Below are 27503 nucleotides of genomic sequence, written 5' to 3'. Positions count from 1 at the left end.
ACATCGTTATAATACAAATGACGGTCTTCAGTCTATAAAAGTGGGAAGAAATTATATAATATGTATTGTTCATATTTTATATATTATTATTCGTATGCAGCCGATCGTTCAGATTGTGAACACCTATATGGAATATTATAATTTTGTATTTACTCAACTTATGCAATTTCAATCATTTTTTGTTCGGTTATAAATAAATAGTTATACACTAATGCCTATAATGAGTATACAATAATAATAATGTAATTGCCTAGGCAGTAGGTACTTACAAAATACAATACCTACACGGTTACACAAATACTAAAAATGTTCACACGTACCCAGCATATTACATAATTATACAGAGCAGACTTGTAGATTTTGTAAACGACGTTTATTTATACTATATAGAAGTATAAGAAATGCCGTACAATACTATAGCGTCTATGATAATATTATCATAATTTATTATAGTGTATGGATTATATTTTATAATGAATTATAACTTTGATGTTTGAAGGTAGATGGTATTTGGTTACCTATAAATACTCTAATACAAGGTGAATTTTACGTTTAATAGTACATTTATTCAAATTCTGATTTTTAGAATTTTTAAGTACCAAGACCTAAATACAATATTATTTTCAAATGTCTAATATATTTTGTACTACTAAAGGAGTATCTTGCGTTAATACAAACTTCTATTGTTCGAATTACAACCCATTTTTTTACTGAAAATTATTTAGACAATTTTTTTTTTTGAAAATGATGATGTATCTAAATCAAAATTCTAATGAGAAGTTTCTGAGTTATTAACATTTAATGTTTATACTACGAATAATAATCCTTAAAAATAGTTTTATAAAAAAAAAACTATATGTAATTAGTGTTTATTATACTTGGAACATGTTTACAAATTATTGATATTGCGAAATCAATAGTAATTGCTAACTTTTTCAAATGTACTGCCCCTTATCTACTTACACCTTATCATAAACAAATTATCCTTAAAATACAAAGTTACATAACTCAAAAACTACTAGCTTGAATTTTGATTAGGATACATCAAAATTCTCAAAAAGAATATCTGCCTAATAATGAAAAAAAGAAGTTCCTATTTGAAAAACTGAAATTTGAATTGTCACAGGATCATTCTTAAGTGTTAACATAACCTGTATGGTAGGCAATACAGGTATTTCACAGCTGGTATATTACAGATAATATAGGTACTTTTATTTAAAATAGTAGAAAATATGTATTGATACCTATGCGTAAATTATTCTGGTGGTAGGTAACTACCGTAATACCTATATTGGGCTATATACCTATCCTAAAATTAATTATGACGACATGTGGCGCTTTGTGCAAAGTGCAGGCGGGGAAAATCATTAAACGCGTTACGCGGGCAATTTGGATGTCATTTCCAGCTCGCTCGCAACCGATATAAACGGTCTGCTGGAGAACATTAAAAGTGCAAGAATGGGATCAAGTCTCAACGTTTGTGATTAAGTAAGGCATTTATAGTCATGCGATACCTACGGGGTTTACATCATAACCTCGTGCCATAGTCCACTGGCTCTATAAAGAACATGCACTGGACAGTTTAATATCTATTATAATATTACGTATTTTATTACTATCATTAGTATTATTATTGTTCGGAAAATTATTATTTTTTTTTTTTTTTATGCCGACTGCGATAGATATTACCTAAGTTAATTGCCTTATGATTAGGATGAAAATTGTATACACCACCTATAAATAATCGGCGAAGAGATAACATTATATTATTTTATACTGGATATAAAGTATAATAATTAATAAGTTTTATAGGTACCTAGGTATTATAATGTATGTAGATTATAGGTTCTTTGTTTCAGTACATTTTTCGAGGCTGTAAGCTTTTAAGTGGCCAATTGTTCAAAAATACAACATTTACCTTGATTGGCTATGATTTCTTAACAAAACATAATACTATAGATTATACATACTATACTTGTTATATAATAAGGTGCCCTTATATTTTTTTATGAAGATTTTAATGACATGTGAAGAATTTAAATATCAATTTAAAAACGATAAAATGGTAAATCAATCCACAGCTCATAAGATTATTGATGGACAATGTAAGCCAGAATAATAATAATTATTTTCTATTTTTTAAAAAGTTTAAAAAAAGTTTAAGTAAGGACCTGATAACTTGTAAGGTTTATATTTATACTTTAAGAGAATAAACTCCTCATATAATAGAGCCTTGAATTCAGATTCGCTAAAAACCAAAAAGTATCAGCTTATTCATGAGTCATGACCAGGGCTCGAGAATGGAAGCATTTGCTTTTTGTAGTTTATGAAAAGATAGCAGAGTAAGCAATAAATCCATTTCAGACAAAAATGAACTCAATACCAAAAGTTTTTAGTGCATATTTTTGCATATTCTGAAAGTTTTGCTATTTTTTCGACTATTTTGCTATTTATTGCTAATTAATGTAAAAATCGAAAACACAGTCCTGCAAAAATACATATTTCGGCCACTAATCAGTGATCGAGAGTTTTGGGACGTTATAAAACTCATTGTCGATTGAAAAAAATATTCCTAAAATATCCCAATGCAAGACAATATTCCGTTTATCGTATCTTTTATCTTAATGTTGTTTCTGTTATCGACTTCGACCATACTTACTTATACACCCAATAATTATAGACTGTTCCGATCTACAACGACGTAATCGATTAGTTTACGTCGACTTTTGATTGCGCTCGTATGTACGTAAAGTACGTTTTTATTCGTATAGTGAATTTGTGAATTTATACATTTTTCTTTGTTCAGCTTTTTGTTTTTCATTAATACATATTTTTTGTACCATGCCAAAAGATAAATTATCACTAGGCCGATGGTTAAGAAACTATGTACAAGAATTCGGTTCAGATACGTTTTCACACGATTCATCTATTCTTTTCTGCAAACAGGCGCGGATTCAGTAGGGGGCGGAGGGGGCGGCCGCCCCCCCCGTAAACTGTGTTTTGTTTAGGAAAAATGCCCAGTAAAAAGATTTAAAACTAATTTTAATACGTTGAGTGCCGCAGTCGACGGGTAGTAGACAATTGTCAATTTGTATAGGCTTATTTTTGGCCTTATAATTTACTCGGTTATCAGATCAATTCTTCCGTTTATATACGTGGTTATTCAGTGAAACGTCTTCTTTTCAACGGTGGATTCGGATTTTATTTTCGTTCATTTTTAACAAGTAATCGTTATTTTTTCCCAGAAAACTGTCGATGACGGCGATCTCGACAATCATTGTATACATAAATATATTATATTTATATATTATTCTTATAATATACAGTTGTAATCTTGTAAAGTTATAGTATAGTTTTATTTCAAATACTAAATAATAATAATAAGAATTAGGTATGTTGACGTAATACGTTCAGAGCTATTCTTGGAATTAGCGATAACGATAGTCGATGGACAACGCCATAGCATTATCACGGTGCGGGCGGTACGGCAAATAGCTATCAGTAATGAACAAAACATCATCGCGTCGTGATATTTTCTTAAATATTTTTTCGTAATTTTATCTCATAATTTTTACAGTCTCGTCTAATTACCGACTTGATTTATTTATCAAGTTTTGAATATTTTTTCAATTAAGTTTACGCTTCGCCTGTATTTAATTCAAATAATATTACCATGTCCAAAAGAAGTGCGGATTTCATGTTAAATTATTTAAAAAAAAATAAAAGTGACCCCAACAAAATTATTGAAAATGATGTAGCGAGTAAACCAAGTAAAGGTAATCAATCATCATCAAATAATGAGTATGAAAAAATATCTGCCGATGTTGACAATAGTTCTATCATAGATACTTTAAATAGTGTGGAACTGCAACCACGTGAGTTAAAACAAGAAGTTAATTATGTTTATGATGTACTAGATATAGGCTTTGTTTTAAAATCAAAAACAATTATTACGGATTTAGTAAAAAAAGAATTATTAGAAAATCATTGGAAACCACCAAGTTGTTATAACTATCTTTTTTCTACACATAAAAAAAATGGTTGTATTGAAAAAAGATATGTGAAAAAAGAGCATTTAGATAAATATGAATGGCTTGTTTTATCAAAATCAGAAGGAGGTTTATTTTGTATTTACTGTGCAATTTTTAATCACACGAAAACTGGCACTGGGTCAAATAACGTAATGCCCTTAAAATGTCTTGTATCTAATCCTTTAATCAAATTCGCAAAATTACTTGGGAAAGATGGGTACCTCGAAACACATAATAAAAATATTTATCATAAGAACTCCATTCAAGATGGAAAAGCATTTTTAAATAATTATTACAATCCTAAAAATGAAGTAATTAATATACTTAATAGTGCACGTCATCAACAAGTTCTAGAAAATAGGGCTAGATTAAAACCTATTATTGAAACCATAGCATTTCTTGGTCGACAGAATATTGCTATTAGGGGGCATCGTGATGATGGTAGTTTATTTGACGATTCTGATACTCCGTCGGAAAATAAAGGAAATTTCAGAGAGTTGTTAAATTTCAGAATATCAGCTGGAGACGAAACTTTAAAAAATCATCTTTTAACTACTCAATCTAGAGCTACATATATAAGTAAAACTACACAAAATGAACTAATATTTATCATGGGAAATTTGATTTTGAAAAAAGTTTTAGACAGAGTGAAACAATCTAAATGTTACAGCGTTATTTTCGATGAAACAACCGATTTGTCAAAAATTTCTCAACTAGTTACAGTTATTCGGTATGTTTATGAAAATGAAGTATTTGAGGATTTTATTGGTTTTTTAGATTGCCACCAGGATAATTATAGTAATACTGGAAGAGAAGTTGAACCAAAAATCACCGGTGAATTAATTAGTAAATCAGTAATAAATATTTTAGATAAATTTGGTTTACCTCTTGATAAATGTGTTGGAATAGCAACAGACGGTTGTTCTGTCATGCTATCAGAAAAATGTGGAGCTGTAAATATGTTAAGAGTAAAAATGAAAAACGCAATAAAATGTTCATGTTATAGTCATGCGCTAAATTTATCGATTATGAAAGGATGTAAAATCAAATTCATAAGAAACGCTTTTGGTTTGATAAAAGAAGTTATACATTTTTTCAGTTCTTCAGCTAAAAAAAATTTTGTTTTGAAAAAAACTTTGAATTCCTCATTGCAATCTTTATGTGAAACTAGGTGGGTAGAAAAATACGATTGTATATTACAGTTCTCTTCAGGACTAGGTTCAATAATTGATGCTTTAGATGAAATATCAGACTGGGATGATATTAGCACCGCATCTAAGGCATTTTGTTTATCTAAATCAGTAACTACTCCTGAGTTTCTTTTAACGCTAAATATTGTTTCTGAAATGTTTATAATAACATCACCAATCGCTAAATTGTTACAATCTAAAAGTCAAGATAAATTATCAGCTACGACATTAATTAAATCTGTAATTTCCGTTTTGAAAAAGAAGCGTTTGAACAGTGATGAATGTTTCAATAAAATATTTGAAAACACAAAACAAAAGCTAGTCAATTTAGGACTATCAGACATAAATATGCCAAGATTAACAAGCTCGATGAAAAATAGAGAAAATCCTCAAGTAGAAACAGCTGAAAAATACTATAAAATTGTCCTTTTTATTCCTTTTTTGGATGAATTATTAGCTGATTTAGAATCAAGATTTGACGAAGCTTCACTATCAGTATATGATCTTGATGTAGTCCTGCCAAATATAATTGAGAAAAAAGATATTTTTAACGATAAGACTAAAATAGAAAATAAGATTTTAAACGTGGTTAATCAATTTGGTGATGTAGTATCAAATTATTTAAATATATCTCATGATATATTTGAAAAACGCATAACTGGAGAATTAACCCTTTGGCACGAATATTGGCTCAACGAAAAGCAACTACCTGTGACTCATGTTGATGCTTTAAAACGTTGTGACTACGACTGTTTTCCTGAAATCAATATTCTATTAAATATACTTTTGACATTACCAGCGACCACTGCATCAGCAGAACGCAATTTTTCATCTCTGAGGCGGATAAAGACATGGATGAGAACAAGAATTTCGGAAGATCGATTGAATGGACTGGCTTTACTACATGCTCATCGTGATATAACAATAAACTCTGAGGATGTGATTGATGTATTTGCAAAATCTAATAGAAGACTTGATTTTGTAATTTAAATTTAGTGACTATGTACGTTTTTTATCTTTTTAATATTTATATTCATGGCTCATGTTTTAGTTTTAAGTTCATTATTTGGAATTTATCAATTGATTATAAAGTTGTATTAACCATAACTGTTTCGTGTAAGTTATTTTTGAACACAAATATGTGCGCTTGGCCACATATTATATTTTATTAGATATTTTATTTTGTATGTAAAATATTCGCCCCCCCCCCTAATCTCGGGCTGGATCCGCGCCTGTCTGCAAATATACTGTGAAATTAAAGTAAATTGTGAAAAATAATAAATAAGTCTTCCTACAGAACCTATCATTACCCGATGGGGTACATGGATAACGGCCTATATTTATTACTGCGATAATTTAAATATTATTCGTTCTGTTTTTGAAAAATTTGACAATGACGATGCAGTCAGCATCAAAGAGGAAAAAAAATACATCAATAAAAACTGTATAAATACAGACCTTATTTTTATCAAATCAAATTTTTCAACTCTGACTACATCTTTAAAAAACTACAAGAACAGGATTTGTTATCATTTGACTCAATTCAAATAATAAATGATGTAGAAAAATCATTCGAAACACTACGTGGTCAAATTGGGTCAAAAATACAGTCAAAACTAAAAAATGTTTTTGAAAAAAATAATGGTCTAACGCTCCCATCACATCGGTCGATGTAGAGCGCTCATTTTCCGTGTACAAAACATTATTAAGCAATAACAGAAGATCTTTCAAGTTTGAAAATATTCGGAAATACATAATAATACAGTGAAATTATGAAGGTACAAACTGTAAGTTACTTTTTAATGATTTATTGATTTTAAATAATTATATTTTACAGATTGACAAAATTTGACACATACAAATTAATGAGAGCAGGAAAGATTTTTAAGTCATTATTTGTAGAAAATTAAAACTGTAAAATTATAAAAAAATTTTTCTTTAAATTTTAATAATTATAAATTCATAAATGTCTAAATAAAAATTTTAAATAAATAATTTTTAAAGCATATTTTCATATTTTGAGTGCATATTATAGCGCACATTTTACATTTTTCGGTGCATATAATAGCGCATATTTCATGATTTTTTAGTGCTATAAGTCTCGAGCCCTGGTCATGACCATAGCATTTTTATATTAAGCTAATAAATTGATATAAGTAAAAATAAAAATAGTAAAATAATATAGTGAATATGATAAAAAAATATCGGTAAAATAAACTGAGTTCCTGTCACTAGATGTACATTTATATAATAGGTATATATTATAGAAATAGGAGCTGTAGGTCATGCTTCATGACTTAATGACACTATGCAATATAGATACTTTTTAATGGTGCCTTACTTAAGTAGCGTACAAGCATCGTCATCAGCTAGTCAACTCTAAGAAATAATAAGAAGTACCTACCTTGGTAATAACTAAATTATCTATTAAGTCAGCATGATGTACTAACGTTGAGTCTGTGGGAGAGACTACCTCCCACACCCCGAAGTTTTTCAGTTTTTCGAGTATTTCAACTTTTAGATTTCCCCCCCCCCCCCCAAACACACACATAATATAATTTTGGTTAAACTTACAAATACGTATTATTTATAGGATGATGTAGGCATGTAGGAAATAACTAATAAGTATGATGACAGCGAAAGTGTGAGACAATAAACCTCCAGAGTCTACGAAGTACGAATAACCTATGATATGATCTCTCTGACGATTGTATAGATAATTATCTACATAGTATTATTCGCATCACCTTCGTCCAGAAAAAAATCTATTCTGCTTTGCAAAAATATGATAACGATTTTCGTCTAAACCTATTGTAGTCTATAATTTAGTCTATACTTATACCAGGTATATAGGTGTTATATTATACCAATCGGCAATCAACCACATAATTAAATCGGTACCGCGAGTGCCGTTTACCAATTGTTCGAACAAATAGAAAAGAAAAAACAATTATAATTTATAAGTCTGTAGTATGTGCGGCATACACGTTGAAGTACATTATATGCCTAATAATTTCAATTCAAGGGCATCGTTTGTTCTAAATTCACTGCGATTGTTTACGCACGCGATTAAGAAGTACAATACCAACGTATCATTTGTACATAATATGTATTATGTATAGATCGTACTGATCAAAACGGTTTTTTTTCACCGTTTACAGTCTGTGTCTGTGTGTGAACATGTACCTACGCAGGTACTTACGGTAACGAGTGCAGGTATTTACCTACTTAGATATGGCGAACACACTTTAATGCACACTAAGTGTTGTTAGTGCAGTCGTGTGAAAATTATTAATGTTCGTGGAAGTTTGATACTTTGATAGATATGATATGACTATATACATTTAAGTACCTGTTATTAATTATCATACAAACTATATGCAATATAATTAATTATTCCGCAATAATATAAAATCAAATCATGTCTTACATTCCTCTGTCTACATTCCACGATTCAGGGCTTAAAATTTTGGATCCTCTAGCAGCAATAATTGGCAAAAGTACAGTGTAAATAATTTTATAATCATATTTTTTTCTATTACTAATTTTGAATTTTGGTCATATCTTTTTAATAATTATATAGGAAGTCTTATTTTTTTATTGACTTTTTCATTTTAAATAGGTACATCATATACAATATATTACAATATACCTAATCGTAAATCGTAAATGTACATTTCATTAAATATTTAAATGTAATTACCTACCTAATTAGTTGTATTTAATATTAGGATTTTAACATTGATAATTTTGACATTAAGAAACATATTTTTTCGGCCTCTTACACAATCAAAATTAAAATTAGTGATTACTGAATACTAATGATGTCGAAAATAAAATATAAATTATAGTCTGAAAATTAATTGTGTTAAACTGTTAAACATCACAACCGTTCTATCGTGGTCTAGTGGGAGTTCAGCACCTAAGTATAGAAAAAATGGTATTTTGATTGGCAACATTAGCAATCAAAAAGGTTTGTGAACAAAGCACACTGCCGATAATTTAAAAAAAAACATTGGTAGGTACATTAAATAAAATTAAGTTCTTATACCTACACATTTTGAGTTTATATTTAATCTTTTAGTTTCTTGGTGTGTTACAAATGTATAATATGGCTAAAGAACAAATTTATACTATTTTTGATACAATGCGGTAAAGTTAGTTAATAACGAATGACGAATGTGAAGGAATATAATATGAGATAGTAATCATTGAAAATGATTATTTCAAAAATCATCACACATCATTGTAAAACTAATACAGTACTCCGCTCAGAATCTAAAATAAGTAATATACAAAAATAATCACAAAAGTATGTTTATTAAAACAAAATATTATTCAAGACTAAAATCAATAATGTATAAAATATAAAATAGGTGTAACAATGTCTTATTATGAAAAAATACAATTTATGTCTAAAAAAATAACTCACTTTCAAATGTAAAACATTATTGAATTACTTAGTACAAAAATATGAAAACATGAATTTTTATTTTGTTGATTAATATTATAATTATTTTTCCATACTTACACTTAAAAAAAGTTAGGAATGAGATTTAATGAAGCAATTAAGTAATAGAGCATTACATCAAAACTTAATTTGAAAGACTGGAATGAGCAAATTGTTAATCACTCTATAGTTTGCAAATAATTTAGTCATTTCCATATGACTGAATGACTTCAGAGTTAAATTTAATGTGTGGAAAAAATAATTAAAAAATAAATTAAATGAGTTTTTAAACAAAAATATTATAAATGTATTCTTATATTAATAATACAAATGACTAATTTTAGTAAAATATAAACTAATAACTAAGATTAAGTACATATAACTATTGTGATTAAGGTGTATTTAGGATAACTTATAAATATTCATAATTTTATTATAAAATACTACAAATAATAGTAAAGAGGTAGATTAATATAAATGATATGGGAATAAAATATATATTGTTATAGTTATTCAATGTTATAACAAAATTGATTCGTAAGAATTGTTTTTGGTAAAATTCTTTAATAATAAACTAACCAAAAAATTGAAAAATATATAAAAAAAAACATATCACTAGTTCATCAGGTTTGTTCTACGATAATATAATATTATCGTCTATTTAAAAAAATTAAGTACTATCGAAAAGTAGTTTTAGTTACTTAAAGTAAATTAGCGAGAGTTTAAATCACAGTATCTTTTATGCTTAACTTTAAATCTTTTATAATTTTGAACACATTTTTGAATAATACTTAATTGAAAACAGTACTAATGATTTTCTAAAACTGTAATTTAAAACTGATATCAGATATTAGTTAAAAATAATTGAGATTCTAATAACACAATTGTTCTGAACCAGTTTCTAAATAAATTATAATTTAGTAAATCAAAACGATTTACATTAAGACTTGTGCTTTAATGAATGTTCTATGGGGTGTACAACAACCATACTTTTCTTATTCAACAGGAATGTTATTAATGAATGTACATTTTTAATTTTTCTTTTCAAATTTTACTAATCTTGTTAACATTGATGTAATGCATGGTATTTGTTTCTGCTGGTGCATTTGAACAGTACCAGGAACATTAGATTCATAGTCCAGAGCCACTTGACGATTCACAAATGTCAGAATAGTTAAAAGGTCTAGTTGATAACCATATCTATTGAAAGCATCACAAAGAGCTTGCATAAACCAAGAGCCTTTTTGAGTATTCCGCCAAGAATAAAAACCTGAAAAAAGATAAAATTAATGAAATGTGAAGAAAATATAATTTAACATAAAAATAAAAAATAAATTATTTATCTTAATATAATATTATTTACATTAAATTCAAAAAAACTTCAACTTAAATAAATAAAAACACCAAAATTATCTAAACCATAATTTTGTTGCAAGCGCATATTTTGAATTAAAAGTTTAAGTTCTTATTCATTTAAAAATACAATACAATACATATATTATAGTTATAACGAGAGTCCAGATATTTATGTTTCTATGCAGTTTTAAAATAATAAAACATGTGGATGATTCATTCAACACAATTTCCAAGGGAAATTTTTTTTTTAATATTTCAGAATATTTTAGCAGTTGGGGAATATTTAGTATATTTAGCATAATATTATTACAGATTATATAAAACAGTTTTATTTAATCAGTGATATTATCATGGGATATATTGCAAATTATGAAAAAAAATATTTATTCATTTTATTTTTGAAACCAAATTTATTTATTAATTATATTAATAATTTAATACATTTAAAACATTACAACAATTAGTGATTTTTTCTCACTATTTTTTATATTAAAATAATACATAATTCTTTTATAAATGTTTAAAAAACAAAAACAAAGGTATAAACTTTGTTAAAAACAAAAAAAAAGTTTTAAAAATGTAAATTATTAAAAGAGCACACAACACAAAAAAAGGTTTTCTGTAAGTTATTATTTAATATTGAACTATAGTAATCAGAACTATTGAAAACAACGGAAAAAAACATTGCTTAAGGTGATATTAGGGTGCATAGAATAGCTGGGTTTTGTTATTTGGCCTATGTCGATATAATTACCTATCTTCCACAATAATTTACCACCCTTAAAGTCTTATTTATGTATAAATGTGTTTTTTTTTTTTTGCTGAAGGCGATAGAAGTATAAGAACTGCTATTTACACATTTAGTTTTTATTAAATATCAAGAAATCAAGAATGACCAGTTATGTTGAGCCGCGATAAGTGACAGCTGCAGTTACAGTTATATGTAACACAAATTTATTTTATAATATTTTAAATATTAAACAAAAACTGGAAACTATAGACAAATTCTAGTTCCACTTAAGAGTCTTCAGTGCATAAAAATACAATATCACAAATATACAACAAAAATTCAAAAATATACTTTAAAAGTAATTAAATTATAGTGTCAAGTAAGAAACTTTTACACATTTGAGATAGGCAATATGCCCAATGACGTCACACCTTTTTTTGTTCAATTCTTCATAACTTATTGAAAAATGCTAGTAGAAATGTTAAACATACACCATTTTTCTTAGGGTCGATTATTAATTTCAAATTGAAAAACATATTTTTTGTGTTTTGTGCTCCATTAAAGCATTTTCTGATGTTATTTGATGTTAGATTATTTTTGCATATTTTTCTCATTTATTCTATAGATAATATAAAGAATATTTGTGTGTTTTTTCAGAGTAATAAATTATACATATAACATCATATACCTTATATAGCCTTTTATCTTCAATATTTAGCCTAAAAGCCCGGACCCTGGCCATAACCCTAGCCTAGCCTACCTATAATAACTACTAACCAGGAATTGTAGAGTACGCTATAAGAAAATCGGCATAAACGGGTATTTTGAATGAAGAAGATCCATCAACTTGTGTTCTTAACTGAACTCCACCATCCAATCTGTCTCCTTGACAAGCCTGTATAAAAAAAAGCTTTGGTTTTCCAGCTAATGTAACACATTTGTCACCAGTAAATCGTCCCCAAAGATTATCTTCCGGTTTATAAGCTCCATCTTTAGCATAAATAATGCCTTGTTCCCCATGAGATAAAACTGCCATCAAAAGACAATCATAATTGGTATAATCTTCTTTAGCCCCTGTAAAAAGAAATAAATTAAAAAATATAAAATACGAATCAAATTTGTCGGTGAAGAAAATAGTATTCTATAGTATAGATTAAATAACACTATAGATAGGCAATGCCAATGCAATCAAAATTTACCTATTTTTTTAATTTGGATTTGACTTCATTGTGGTGCATAGTGGTAGTAGATGAGTAGATCAATATTTGATTATTTCTCATCTACACTGGCCACTGTGCAACTAGTAAGTCAAAACTAAATTAAAATAATGAGCAATAAAGGATTATAATATATAGTATGGGCACTGCATATCTATAGTGTTCTTTAATCTATGGCAATAGGAATAAAATATGAAAGGCAATCAATATATTTTGAATAAATAATAAATGTATATTGGATAATATCAAAAAGGTTTAATAAACAAGTATACATACAATTGTCAAGTTTTTTATCCAGTTCATCTAATGTTAAATCAACATACGGCGTAACATCAAATCCAAGGTTTTTTAAGGACGCCTCTAAATTAATACAATCTAATCCAGTTCCAGCTCTAGATTTAAGATCTCTAATTTGAAAGTTTTCGTGATTAAATATTATAGCTTTTCCACGATACTTATGATGCATATTGTAATACCATGCATCCTTATCTGTTGAACTAATGCCGTAACCTTGACGAGGTGTACTTTTAAATCTATAATTATAAAACAATTGTAAATTACCACCTATATGTTTACACAGAGAATATATTTAAATTCAAATCGGAAAGGCTATTATACAAAAGATAATAATACTGAAGTATTTAATTAATGATTATTGGTACTTAATACTTATATTTAACATCATTGAGTATATATTGTATAATATAGTATATACAATATTTACTCAATGATAACACTTAGCGTTCATACAAAAGAAACCATAATTGTTTATTTACTATCTTCTGTTTATAATAAGCTAACTTAAGATGATTTTGGATTTAAAAAATTGATTTATTTTTATTGTATATTTAAATCAAAATATCTCAAAAATGTGAACATTAATACAGTTATTAAATTAATGAATTTTAACTAGGTATAGAAAACTACCTTAGCGATTTCCATTTTCCAGATATAATCTTTTATATTTATAACAACTTACTTTTGCTTTTGAATAATAAGATATTAACAATAATACAATACTAATTTTGATAATATGCCTAAACAATACAGTGGCTTACCTAAAACAGTTGCCTATCAAATGTTTGAGAAAGTTCCCGCTTCTGAATTTTTAACATGAAAATAACATAATATAATACAATTTATAGATAATTAATGTATAATAATCAACTAACAATAAATAAGATGTTAAGAAGGTAAGTAAATACTAATTATATGTCCAGTTAAGTAAATAAAACATAATAGGTACTGTTATGTCAAGTATGACGACATTCAAGTATTATTGAAAAGTACTTCCTTGTTTAAAATATTTTGTATTCACTACATACAAAGGGTTCCGAATTTGGTAAGATGAAAATGGTGGGAATTGAGTAAGGCCTAACATAGTCCTCACCATGTTTGTCCCATTACTCTATATATACTGTATACATATATATTATGTATTTCAATGCCAAAATATAAGTTGCGAAAAATTGAATCAATTATTTTCAACAAATCAAAGTATGTATTAAGCAAAATATTTCCATTTAACTTAGTATAAGTATTGTATAATTAAAATTAGATAAGAATGGATCAATATCTGAGGATCCAAAACCAAATCAACTTTGGTAAATCGCCTTGAAATGTTTTATTCGATAACAAGTTAAACTAGGACTGTCCTAGCAGAAATGAAGTTGATCAGACATTATAATAATTTCTAATAATATTAATGAAAAATGTCTCTTGTGTAAAGACCAGAAAAGGGAATCAATTAAATAATTAGAAATAGCGATCACTCACAATGAACCAAAAGCGTCTGCCGTGTCGTGGGAAGGTTGGTGCAACTCGGTTAATCCATCAAATTGCGTTGTCTGTGTGCTGCAGTTTGTAGTGACGGAGTTGCCATTTTCGTATCTGAAATAATAGAAAGGTATTGATATGAAGAAAAAATTAAAAACAATAATAAAAAAAAAAAATCGTCAACTCACTGCAAATGTTCGGTGTTTCCTTTTTTCTCCATCGCGAAATCAAAATCGAATATATTGATACACGATAATTAAGGAAGGATTCTAGGTATAGATATTACAATAATATTATATTTAACCGATAAAGAGAAATTCTTAAAATTAATTCGTCGAGGCAGTGATTTGGCAAATAACGTCAAAATTCGATGCGAAATTGTAGTCTGATACTCTGATCGCTGGTTTTGTAAACAGTGCAGGATTCCAGAATAGTGAGATTTGAGACTTGAGACTGGAGAGTAGCCAGTGAGTAATGACTAATGACTAATGAGCAATAATTGTTCTCAGTGATCGAATTTTATTCGGGTCCAGACTTTGTTCCAATTTATTAGTCGTCCGTCGTCAGTAAATATGTAGTATCAACTATCAACTGACAACTACCAAGTACCAACTATACAATATTAGTAATTATAGTATGTCACTGCTTGTAAGTTGTTGCTGTTGTTGTTGTTGTTGTTGTGACTTGTGAATCATCAAACACCACTAGATGACACTAGCCAACTGACCACCATTGTTATCGCAATTCAGTGATGTTAGATGCAAATTACCAATATTCCCTTACAATCAAAATTTCCCGTTTTTGATAAGCATTTTTCCGCGTCAAAAACTTTCTTACAATTTTTTTTCAAATGCCTACTATAATAATTAGGATAAAATGGATGGATGGAAAATTATACCAACGTTACCTACGTGCTTGTGTGCCAAAAGACAAAGATTACTCAATTTGTTTCCCCTAAATTAAGTTATGAAAAATAATTTATTATAATTAAAAAGAACATTTTAATTTAAATATATTTGAAAAATGTAATAATTAAAATAACATTATTAATTATTTATGTGTCCTTAACATTTTTTTGCGTGTCACACTGCCACCGATTTGCCCTCATTTTTTATAATCGCGCACTACAGCGGGTATTCGGTCACATAAAATTCCATAAGGAAGTTTTTCAGATCACACGGAATTAGTTAAGTAGGTATCTATACCGGCTATACCCATTACCTACTTCAATAAATCAATATTTAATCATTGTATTAGATTACGTCAACACATTTATGATTTATTAAAAACAATTGTACAACATATATTTTAACAAAATAAATATTTGTATTTTTCAATTAACTTAAATATATTTGACTTGAATATGCAGGTGTTGGTTTAATATTTTAGGGAACATCACTGTACGGACGAACGGGTGAAGCACTGGTCCAGAACCAGTCAAACATAATTACATATAATTACAATTACATTAATTATTTAATTAACATTATTCATTTTGGGCAGTGGCGGCTCGTGCGTAGGTGCGCAGGTGCAAGCGCACCACGTGCCATTTTATCAAAATAATATTTTTTATTTTTTTAAAACTTAACAACCCTTGTAAATTGCTATTTAAAAATATCGGTGTGCTATTAAAAAAAAAATTATTCTACAGCCTTTTTCGGTAAGCAACTATTATGTCGTGAACATAATATTACTGTTCCTAAAGTAAAAACAGTTAGGCGAAATGCACACACCAATCGGTGCGCAACAGTGACAGCACCGCGCGCCCGTCTAAAATACGTATGGTTTTCGAGTGGGGATCGCTAAATACATTGCAACTCGGTGTGCAGTTTTTGTTACTACTTAGTAGTTAGTACTGCTAACCGATTTAAATAAAACGTTATCTACGATTAATTTTGAGGTTTTTCCATTTGTATTTTGTAATCTGATTTCTGCATCAAATGGTCGATATTATTTCATAGTAAATGTTTATATATATTTTACCCGTCATTCTGAATTGAATTCTTTCCTCTTTGTAGTTAGTAGTGTTAGTACACATAATTTTTTCTTCAAATATGAGTTCAGTAGAAAATCTTTTGAAAAAAAAATTCGTTATGAATATTTCTGATTTTAAATTTTAATAATAAAGTTATAGAAGTTTTTGCTGAAGAGATAAGTATCGACTTTACATACAATTATACAAGACAAATATTTAACTAAAAATCGCCACTGATTTTGGGCATCGACACCGCTACTTGCCATGAAAACATTGAGTTGCGGTAATTAATACAATTTTTACTATTTTCATATAATATGTATACTATATTTAAGATTTATTAACTATATTAATTGGTTTAACGTTTAAGAATTACAATTTTAAGCTAAAATGTACTTGACCCACCACGCCCCTCATGAATTTCAATTTTTTTTGGAAAGATAAGTTTTTCAGCGCTGATTTCGTAAATGTTTGAATTTTTTGCGGAAACCATTATTTTGGAAGTTGTAGTCTTCCAATATATGTGATTTTACGTTTATACGCATGCGTGCCACACTACTTCACTGCCGCAGTGCCGCTCGAAGCAACTCAAGTTTGGTGTCCGGAGCCGGTAGGCGAATTACTATAATATACTTATATACTTATGTTAGTTCAACAGACTGGCCATCGACTATGTTAAAATCTCGAACATTGTTTAATTCCGAGGCTTATCCATGGTGGTTTTGCAAAACAAGTCGAGAGATATTTTCTTTTTTTTTTTCCGAGCGCAACGCAGCGAGCGAGTGGCAACGCTAGCAGATTATGTGGTTTTATGTGCTTCACGGGGCAGTAGTGTGGCACGCATGCAAACTACCTATTTGGAAGGCTATAACTGTTCAACTTAAATTTAAGCAGTTTCGAAATCAGTTTTGAAAAACATGTCTTTTTTTAAAAAAAAATTTCGAAATTCATGAGGGGCGCGGTAAAGTGCATTTGTTCCATAAATTAAATTGAAATGTAGTGAGTAGAATTTTGTTTTGTGAAAAAAATTCAAGAATTATTGAAGAATCATACAGACACGTAAATATGGGTATTAACGGGTGCAAATGTAAAACAGGCTGCTCTCTATCACTTATCACTGTTTACTATGGTCACGTCTTTTTGAAGGGATATTTTTTGCTCCAATTATATTGCTATTCAAAGCCTATTTGAATATCGCTGAACTGGACAGTTATTATAATAATATATTGGGGGCAAAGTTTATAGATGAGGTTTATGTATTAAATATTTGTATTTCGATTTGGACAAATTAAGGAAGGTTTAGATAATATTTATTCTACCAGACCCTTGTGGCCCCGGGAAACGCCGGATAATAAAAGTTGTCAGTTAGTAGGTAATAATATGTTATAAATAATAACTTTAAATAACTAGCTATACCACATTTTTCGCACAAATATATTGTGTTGCCCTGCGCACGCGGCAGAATGTATAGGAAAAATAGGTACATTATAGTGCAATGTTCAATATTGTCCATAATTACATTTTAGCTCATCGTAAGTACACTGTTAGAGTACACTGGGAGAAAGTGGTTGTGCACGATTCAAAACGGGCCATACCTGAATCGCTGTAAAATAGTTTTTAATTTTTATAAAGATAAAATTCCAAATGTACCCGTAATGAGCCCTGAATCTTGGAATTTATTAGAGAAGTCAGAATTTGGTGATGTAGTACAAGAAAAACAGTTTTATATGCCATAAGTAGCTAATAATATACACTATTACAGTATAACACTAACGTCAGAGCAGTGTCGTACTGTCGTCCATAGTGAAATTTCAGATTCAATAAAAACATGTTATGCATATCGCTTTACATACAAATGTAATTCTAAGATAATATGTTGCCTATTATAGAATCTCTAGAAGACTAGAACAAATAATGACGATAGTTCAATGGGTCGCTCATTCCATAGAAATCTGTGATTTTGAGTTTATTATTACTCTATTTACTGTAGACAAATTGTTATACCAAGTATATTATACTCATATATTTGTCATAAAATCATAAATATAAGTACCTACCTAAATTACCAAATTCCATTTTAGATTATATTTTTAAAATGAATTTGCAAAAAAATTAAATAGTTCTCTGATGATAATGTATGGGCACTAAGTAATTTTAAAGTTTGCGGCCTGTGCACGTGATAAGTAAACATGTAGAACCAATACAAATATACAATTGCATTATTTTCTATAATATTATGATTTTTATAATTTTTGTATTATTATAATCAACATGATGTTTATTGTTTAGTACAGTGATAATTTAACTTTGGAAATAACTGCCTCGGTGGCGCAGTAGGCAGCGCGTAAGTCTCATAATCTTAAGGTCGTGAGTTCGATCCTCACCTGGGGCAATAATTTTTTCTCATTTTTTTGCCCTTTGTCTGCTGTATTTAAGTTTATTATTTACGAATTACGAATGATAAGCACAAACCTAGTAAGATTTAGTTAACTTAAATCATTTTGAACTGTATTATTAACTTCATATAAGTTGTATACCTACTAATAAGTGTTTACTGATGTGAGTAATGTTGACTGTTGTCTAATATAATTAAATATTGTATTTTTTTCGGATTTAAGGACATTTTTACAAAAATATATTAAGTATTATTAGAATAATCTGCAGAAAAACAACTAAATAGTTATAGGCAGTGGTGTAGTCGTAAATATTTTTCTGAGTACCTACACTTAAATTGGAAAATAATGTATGATACGTATTCCAATATACCTATTAACTTAGATTTATCTATAATTATTAATTAGCTATTTATTTACAATTTGAAATATGTTATTCTAAAAACAACTATATAATATTTTTTATGATAAATTTATATTTCTTTATATTCCATAATATTATGGCAAATTGAGTAGTTAAGCTCGTAATATTGTACGTCATCATAAACATATTAAGATAAAATAAGTTAAAATCAAGTGCTGTAGCTGTCGAGGTGTGATTAGAAAAAAGTGTTATACTTGTATGTATATCAGTGTGAAACATAATTAATTATCAGTGTATATATTTTATTTTACTGTATTTTGGATAAGTTTATCATTTATCATTACTATGATTATATAGCACGGCAATCCAATTCAAATAATATCGACAATATTTTACTTAAAAATCAATGAACAATACAAACTTATAATGAGTAATACATTTTTTTAATCATTTTAAAACCGAATGAACGACTTGAAATAGTAATACCTATATATTAAAACGAATTACCTGGTGTTGGGGGGGGGGGGGGGGGGGTACAAATAATTATATTAGAATAACAAATGTGTACAAACAGAATAACAATCGTTGGTATAATTTTTTTTTGGACTTTTGAATATGGTGTTGCTTATGTAACGGACCTCATCTTATTACGCACACATTTACAAAACCCGCATGCATGTAATTTGAAAATTGCGAATTAAAAACCCTTCGCTACCAATTCCTTTAAATATATATTATATTTTATTTAATAATACAGTACACATTGATTGTTTCATACAATTCGTACCTTACTTACAAGTTACAATTAACTCATACTAATTATTATAAAATTCATTTGGTTAGTTTTACTAACATGTCAACTTCCGGATATCAGCCTCGGTAGCGCAGACGGCAGCGCGTAAGTCTCATAATCTTAAGGTCGTGAGTTCGATTCTCACCCGTGGCAGTGACTTTTTACTAGTTATGTCAACTCCCCCTCCCAGTTCTTTTTTTGAACTTATTTAAGATGAAAAAAATTCTAAAACCATGTCTAGCATAACTGGCACTGTTAAAATGATTATTATTTATTCGCTTTTAAAACTCACATTTATGTGAGTTGTTCACAGTACAATATATTACATACCTTCAAGGTTTATATCATTATGTGATAATATACGAACAAGTGAACAATACATAGCAGCTGCAGCTGCTGTGTACCGGCCCGGTGGTGTATACGCAATTATTATTAATTACGTGCAAAACAATACTCGGCGTTCGCATGGTCGGGCGGCTGTCGAATAAATTGCACGGACGATCATATTCTTTGCTGCGACCCTGGTACGTTTGTGCCAAGTATTTACATCATACTCGTTCCTGACCACGGACAACATTCAAACATGGAACGTTCGTGCGCGTGGGCGTGGTCTGTGCTCGCGAAAACATAACGAACTCTTACAGTACTGCAGTAGCCATAGTCGTATTGTCCGAAATAAATCTGTTGTGTGTACGAACACAACTTTAATAGTACTTACTGTTATATACGTAATTATTAGGGACCGAATTTATATTATACACAAAAAATCCTCAAAATATGCTGCTGAAAATGCCGTGATATGCTGCAAAATATCGGAAACATTTTATTTAAAATTATATAAAAAATGTGTATTAATTAGTTGAGTATAAAAAAGGTATACAAAGGTTTTATAAAAGTATAAAAATATATTTCATCGCCCTCTTCACTAAGTTCTTCGACATTTAATCGGGAACAATTCTCATCAAATTTCAAAAAGCCCATTCCAATACATATATGCATTTTTATATAAATACGGTCCCTATTTATATTATTAATTAATATTGTATTTATCATAACAAAATGTACTCGTCAGGTGTTTAATATTTGATATTTAAATCTAAATACTTAACCTAACCTAACCTATTCACATTTAAATATTAAGTAGGTACTATATAGCTGTACGTGACAAATAATTATCCGTGGATTAGTCCGAGGATTTACAAGAGTTACCTATTCGTTTTTGCCAAAACACAAATTTCCGTTTCTGCTAACTATATCGTTTACTCCAAAGTGGAAGAAAAGTTTGATTTTCACTATGATATAGTAATTTATTGTTTTAAAAAATTTCTCACTGTTAATATTTTTAGCTACATAATTTGTTATTTGCAGTTGATGCGTTAATAAATCTGTCGTGAATATTTTGGGTTGATAATTTTGAATATTTAATTTATAGCTGTATATATTATATATTAATATCGTCAGTGATAAGCGAATGAATAATAAATACCAAGTAAAAAATATGTAGTAGGTAGTGCATGGTTGTACACATCTGACATAATTTTGATATGAGTTAATAATTTTAGGTGTTAACGATTTAGTAAATGTTTCGTAATTAAAAAACTTTTCTAAACTTCTTAAGTTCAAACGTGGAGACCTTCGACCTTTCAGAGACGGCAAATTTCAAAACTTTGGGTGTTTTTAAGACAGTATGTCAGAACTCGAAATTGTTTACCACAAGTAATTTTATTGACGGTATTTTCGCATATTAAGTAAATGACAACTAAATGTTTTTCAAAGTGTACACATATAGTGATTTTGTAACCTTGTGAAAATTCATTATTTAAAAACTATAATAACTAAGAAGAGTGAAAAATTAAGGGTAGTATTAACTGTTAAAATTTAAAATGGCATAGTACGTGTGTACCTATATATAATTGTGCCTATCTGTTATATATTTATTTTTTGATGTCTATGGGATATTATACCACTGACGTTCTCGGGATTTTTTAGTTGAGGGGGATAAAACAATGGATTTCAAAGTTTGCTGGGGGGTCATAACCCCTCTTTTATATTTACCGCTATAATAACAATGAAATGTAGGTAAGTACCTTGAATAATAAATAATATTTTTATCACATTTAAACAGTTTTAATTTTAATTTATAAAATTAAGTATGTGGATTTTAAAGAAAAAACAACCTATATTATTTATTATTTAATATACAGTTCACTACCCCGTCTCTTACAAAGCCTGCCCAAAAAGACTTTCACCGTAAGTCACAACAATGGGTATTAGATTTTCTTGGAACGACTACGAATACCTATTACCTACTAATAATAGTTATATAATGTACTCATGTCACTCGTAATGGTCGGTGGCCATCGTCTCAGATCTGGTTATCTGTATAATATACCCACGGCAAGTCACGGCCTTGGCCACCGGTCCGACGTGGCTTGGTCAACTTACTGATTGTATCCCAAAGTTTGGTGATATTGATAGGAGTACTTAGTGCTTCCGACCTCAGCAAACCGCGTCAATACTATTCAGAAGTCTTTTAAATTATGGCGTAATCGTTGTTCGGACTGAATAAAACCTTCACTTATAAATGGTGTTTCAAAAGTGCAATTTATAAGTACGACACAGCTACAACTGTGTATGGAATTCTGTACCTAGGTATAGGTGTTCAATGTTCATGTTAGGTTAGGACACAGCTTAATAAAAAATATAATAAACAAACACTAAATTATAATTTATATTTAAGTTTTTAGTTGTAATATTACCATTTTATTTCATTCTAATTTATCTAAAATTGGAAATTACATAGTCGTTATTTTAATTTAACCCGTATACAAATTTCGTATCACATTTTAAAGTTTTATATCTTACGACTTAGTAGAAAAAAAATTAACTCAAGGCACTGGTGTAAAGAAATAGCCTAACTATAACGCCCTGTAGTAATAATTTTTACGTTTCAGTATTCAGTTTTTCACAAATTCGTCATTACCTAGTTAATTATTTTGTAATTGATTGTTATGAATTGTTATTATTGAAATTTGAATTTAATAAATCATTTCATAATATATGAAAAACTATTCTGGGCGAAGACGATTTGTCAGACTATATTACGACTAAATACCTACATTTTATAATAGACAATAGAACACAATTATAAATCTACATATTTAAAAAATGTTATTGTGTATATTATGTTTCTTATTGGTAGTTCATACGAAGCAACCAAAAATAACTAATAATTATAGAATAATCAGTTTTTTGCGAAAATGAATTCAACCAACCTATGAAAAATATTAATATAGGTAATATAAAATACTATCCTAAGCTGACACACCGTTTCCACTCAGAATCGTTTTTTGTAAATTACAGTACTACAGTGATAATATATCACTGGATCTAAATGTAACAAATCCCTTACAGCGACCCACTTGACACCTACTGTTCAACAGAGAGCGCGGTAACCACCTTTTTTTTTTGTACATTTTTATAATTGATCAAAAAGCTCAGAAATTTAATACAGGGTTTTAATAAGTGTTCATATTGAAATCGAAAAATCAAAAATAAGTAAACACGATGTTGTTCGACTCAAGAGTTAATCCTAATAATGAAAGATTAATATTATTAATATAATAATTAAATAGTAGTCTAATAACCCATACGATGGCGAAACCTTACTTTAAATAAAACAAAACTAAATATTAATAATATAATAAATGGAATGTTTTCGGCAAAAAATACACTCTCTAAAATTAATTAAAATAATTCAGCGACCAACATAAATATACTGATACACAATCTTCGCTCAGAATTGTTTCTTGTATGCAATGATTTATCGAATTCAAATTTAATACATACATTTCATGATTTACTCAATGGTGAGGTATACTTCACATCTACAGTACACCAGAGCGATTACCTACCCTTTTTTATTTTATTTTTTGAATGTATTGAGTTATGTTTATAATTAAAATTGTTAGATTATACATTTCTTTAAAAACAGCTTTAGGGAATTATGTGTAAATATACTATTATATATACGTGTGAGTTTGACATTTGTGTGTGTGTGTGTTTGTGGTGTATCTGCCACTATATCTGAGGTGTGGAGGACCTTGGCCCCTTAGCTCCCCTCAGAATCTGTAATATTTACTAATTGATATTGTCACCAGTTGTCTTGATTACAACGAATGAGACATTTCGCAAGATATTAAGTGTTTTTTTTTCGTGTATGAAAAAGTTATTTTATAAAAATATTATTACATATTACTCGGGCGGATTGCGGATACAATAACATTTAATAACGTTAAGTTTTGGTGTCTAATGTTTCTGGTGGAAAAAACCACTGCTTTTAGTCACCCACTCAGTATCGATAGTATCTATAAATATTATATTACATAACAACTAATATGTTAATTTAATTTAATTTTTAAAACAAGTTCTATATTAGTCTATACTCTATACGCTCACCTAAACATTTTGGGCAGGACACGTAACTGATCTGTTATAGGTTAGACACATCGAAATAAATTAATTGTAATCTAACATAATATCTGATTATCTGATTAGTATAATACCTACTATATACCTATAATACAACTTATGAAATATGAATAATCTTTGAAGAATTGCAGTGCAGGTCGGTAATCTTTGGAGGTAGATAATAAATTTGTTTCTATTAGCTTCTACTGCTACTAGTGTAAACTATGATTTAAATATTTGGCTGTATTATTAATCTCGGTGCTATTATAAATTATAATCATCAGTTATTCAGTTGTATACAGTTACCATAGCAGAATGTAATTATAATTGTATAGGATATGTATTAATAATTAATATGTACAAGTACAAGAACTTTGTTAAATGATAAGGTTAACATAACTTTCCAATTAGAATTTCATTATAATACACAAGGATACAAAAAAAATCGATTTGATTAACAAGACACTGCGCGTGTACCGTTAGGTTAAATTAGGTTAGGCTAGGTTATGGTCGAGGTTCTGTCTATGTACACAAATAATGTGATGAACTGATAAATATAGTAAAGTATTTACGTTGAACGGAAAAAAAACCCGGGAAAATCGTTTTGTTGCTTAGAGTATAGGTTTCCAGAGTATCTGGTCATTGAGTATTATATAATCGTATAATAACTAATGGATTTGTAAGAAGTGTTACATTTATTAAGTATATTCTGCACGAGCAACTGTTAATTCTGATGCACAGTGGAACCATCAAAGTAGCTATTATTATCTCAAAGAAAACTTTTTAAAATTAAATTAAAATTTTGAAATGTTATACGTTAATTGTATTAAGACGTATAAGGCATAAATAAATCAATTAATCAGTTTTTCTCAATCAGCTCGGTAATAAATATTCTTAAAAAGATCATTCATAGCCTCACAGGTACATTTTATTCTCATAATTTGGACCCAATTTACTACAAAAACAAAACTACGGTTCATACTTATTTTATGCATATTTATGTAAACAATTTGTGATAACTGATGTTTCACGATGACTTAATGATAAGCATTTCGTATGCAGTGACAATGACAGTAAAACTTATTTTCAAAATGAATGCAGATCCTATGAAGAAGCAAGACTCAAGCACAAAATAAACTCAAACTTATAAGAATCCACAGGACCAGACATATCGAGTGACCTTAATTCTTTACAAAGTGAAACCAGACTAAACAACCAAATTTAACAAAAATATTTTTCCAATATGCACAATACACATATTATATATATATATATCTAAAAATTATAATTCGATCTTATGTTATAACATGTAAACTGTGTATAACGATTTGGAAAAATTTTGGTCTTAGTTCACTTAATATGAAAAATTAACTAGGTTTATTAAAATTAGAATTAGTAAGTCATTACTTGTGCCTATATGTTATTATGTTATACTTGATATACAAGTAAAGTATGTATTCAATTTAACTGTGTGAACGTGAAAGTTAAAAATGTAATATTTAGGCTGTATTATCATAAAAAAGTCACTATTACACCAACTTATAATCAACAATCAAATGTAGGTCATTGGTCGTTATTGTATAGGTACAAACTCAAACTAGTTCATTCATACGATAACGTATTACAAATTTCGTAAATTAAAATTATTTAATGGGGTTTAAATAATTGCATTATAAGTTATTTTTATTTTTATTACAACAACTATTTTTAACTACTAAATATTGTCATTAGATTATTATAATTTTATATGTATACGCATATATATCTATCTAATAGTAAATTGTTGTATAACTATGTTTTCAGATTGCGCTGTACCTATGGGAAAAGTGGTGAACAAAATGAATGTGTTTAAAATTTAATTATTCCTAGTTGAGAGTTATGTATTGAGTTTAAAATTACTATTTAAATCATCGTTAACTATATTTATTTATGTAACTTTTTGATGCGTTAAATGCCTATTGCCTTAGAAACGAGAAGTTATTAGAAATGTTCAAATAGCCTTCAAATAAGTTATGTAAAAGCAACAGATAACTAGTCTACACATATTAATTTTTATACAATTGTTTTTACTATGTACACGGTAAGTACCTAAGATTGTTTCAAATTATTATGTACGCCATTAATTTCCCAAATAAAATATTTATAAAAAATGCATAAATACATTATTAGTAATAACATTAGCAATTTATTACTACATTTACTACTACTATATAGATGCTACAAACCGGTAAATACATTTTGCTTTTACTTTTTGATATCTTAAATTTTTTTTTAAATGTTCCAAGAAACTAGTCATTGCTTTTAAAGTTTAATAATAATAATAATAATACGACGAATTACGACACACATACTATAACAAATATTAGTTTTATAATATATGAAAATAGTTCGTATATTTTTTTAATATTGAGAGCTTACACTTCACAAATTATTATTAAATTCATTAATTTTAATATTAATGTCATTTGATTTTATTTATCCATGAAAAATAATAAAAATTTACTGGACATTATGTACAGATTATCAAGTAGTTAGCCACACATTTTAGTTTATGTGGAAGTTATTTTTTTTCAATTAATAATAAAAACTAAATATCTACGACTTATGTTTGTATAATTATTATTTATATTTCCTGGCATTTACAAGACGAAAACTTTAGTTTTAGGCATAATACGTTTTATTTCTGCAATAAGTTGGTGTAATAGTAACTAGTAAAGTCCACACAGTGGCGAATTGGGAACACATTACGTGGTCAGTT

At 28.5% G+C, this 27503-nt stretch overlaps 2 protein-coding genes and 2 non-coding genes across 4 annotated transcripts; 3 read left to right on the top strand and 1 right to left on the bottom strand.

Moving 5' to 3' along the window:
- The first annotated feature begins 2283 nt into the window (after window positions 1–2283).
- Window positions 2284–6211, top strand: LOC111026843. Its single transcript, XM_022305035.1, has 4 exons — window positions 2284–2342; window positions 4363–4999; window positions 5234–5716; window positions 5798–6211. The coding sequence occupies exons 1-4, from the start codon at window positions 2284–2286 to the stop codon at window positions 6209–6211; spliced, it is 1593 nt and encodes a 530-aa protein (XP_022160727.1).
- A 3635-nt stretch (window positions 6212–9846) lies between these two features.
- LOC111029969 (caspase-1-like) lies at window positions 9847–15430 on the bottom strand. The gene is made up of 5 exons (XM_022309277.1): window positions 14939–15430; window positions 14751–14864; window positions 13251–13507; window positions 12535–12831; window positions 9847–10941 (listed from the first exon to the last, which is right to left on the bottom strand). The coding sequence occupies exons 1-5, from the start codon at window positions 14968–14970 to the stop codon at window positions 10703–10705; spliced, it is 939 nt and encodes a 312-aa protein (XP_022164969.1). The 5' UTR covers window positions 14971–15430; the 3' UTR covers window positions 9847–10702.
- A 3614-nt stretch (window positions 15431–19044) lies between these two features.
- Window positions 19045–19117, top strand: Trnam-cau. Its single transcript has one exon. It is a non-coding gene; the product is annotated as a tRNA-Met (tRNA).
- A 1238-nt stretch (window positions 19118–20355) lies between these two features.
- Trnam-cau lies at window positions 20356–20428 on the top strand. The gene has a single exon. It is a non-coding gene; the product is annotated as a tRNA-Met (tRNA).
- Window positions 20429–27503: the final 7075 nt, after the last annotated feature.

The sequence above is a fragment of the Myzus persicae genome, unplaced genomic scaffold (assembly GCF_001856785.1).
Source record: "Myzus persicae strain clone G006 unplaced genomic scaffold, MPER_G0061.0, whole genome shotgun sequence".
NCBI classification, from domain to species: Eukaryota; Metazoa; Arthropoda; class Insecta; order Hemiptera; family Aphididae; genus Myzus; species Myzus persicae.
Note: the sequence above shows the minus strand (reverse complement) of the source record. Positions and strands in the feature narration are given on the sequence as shown.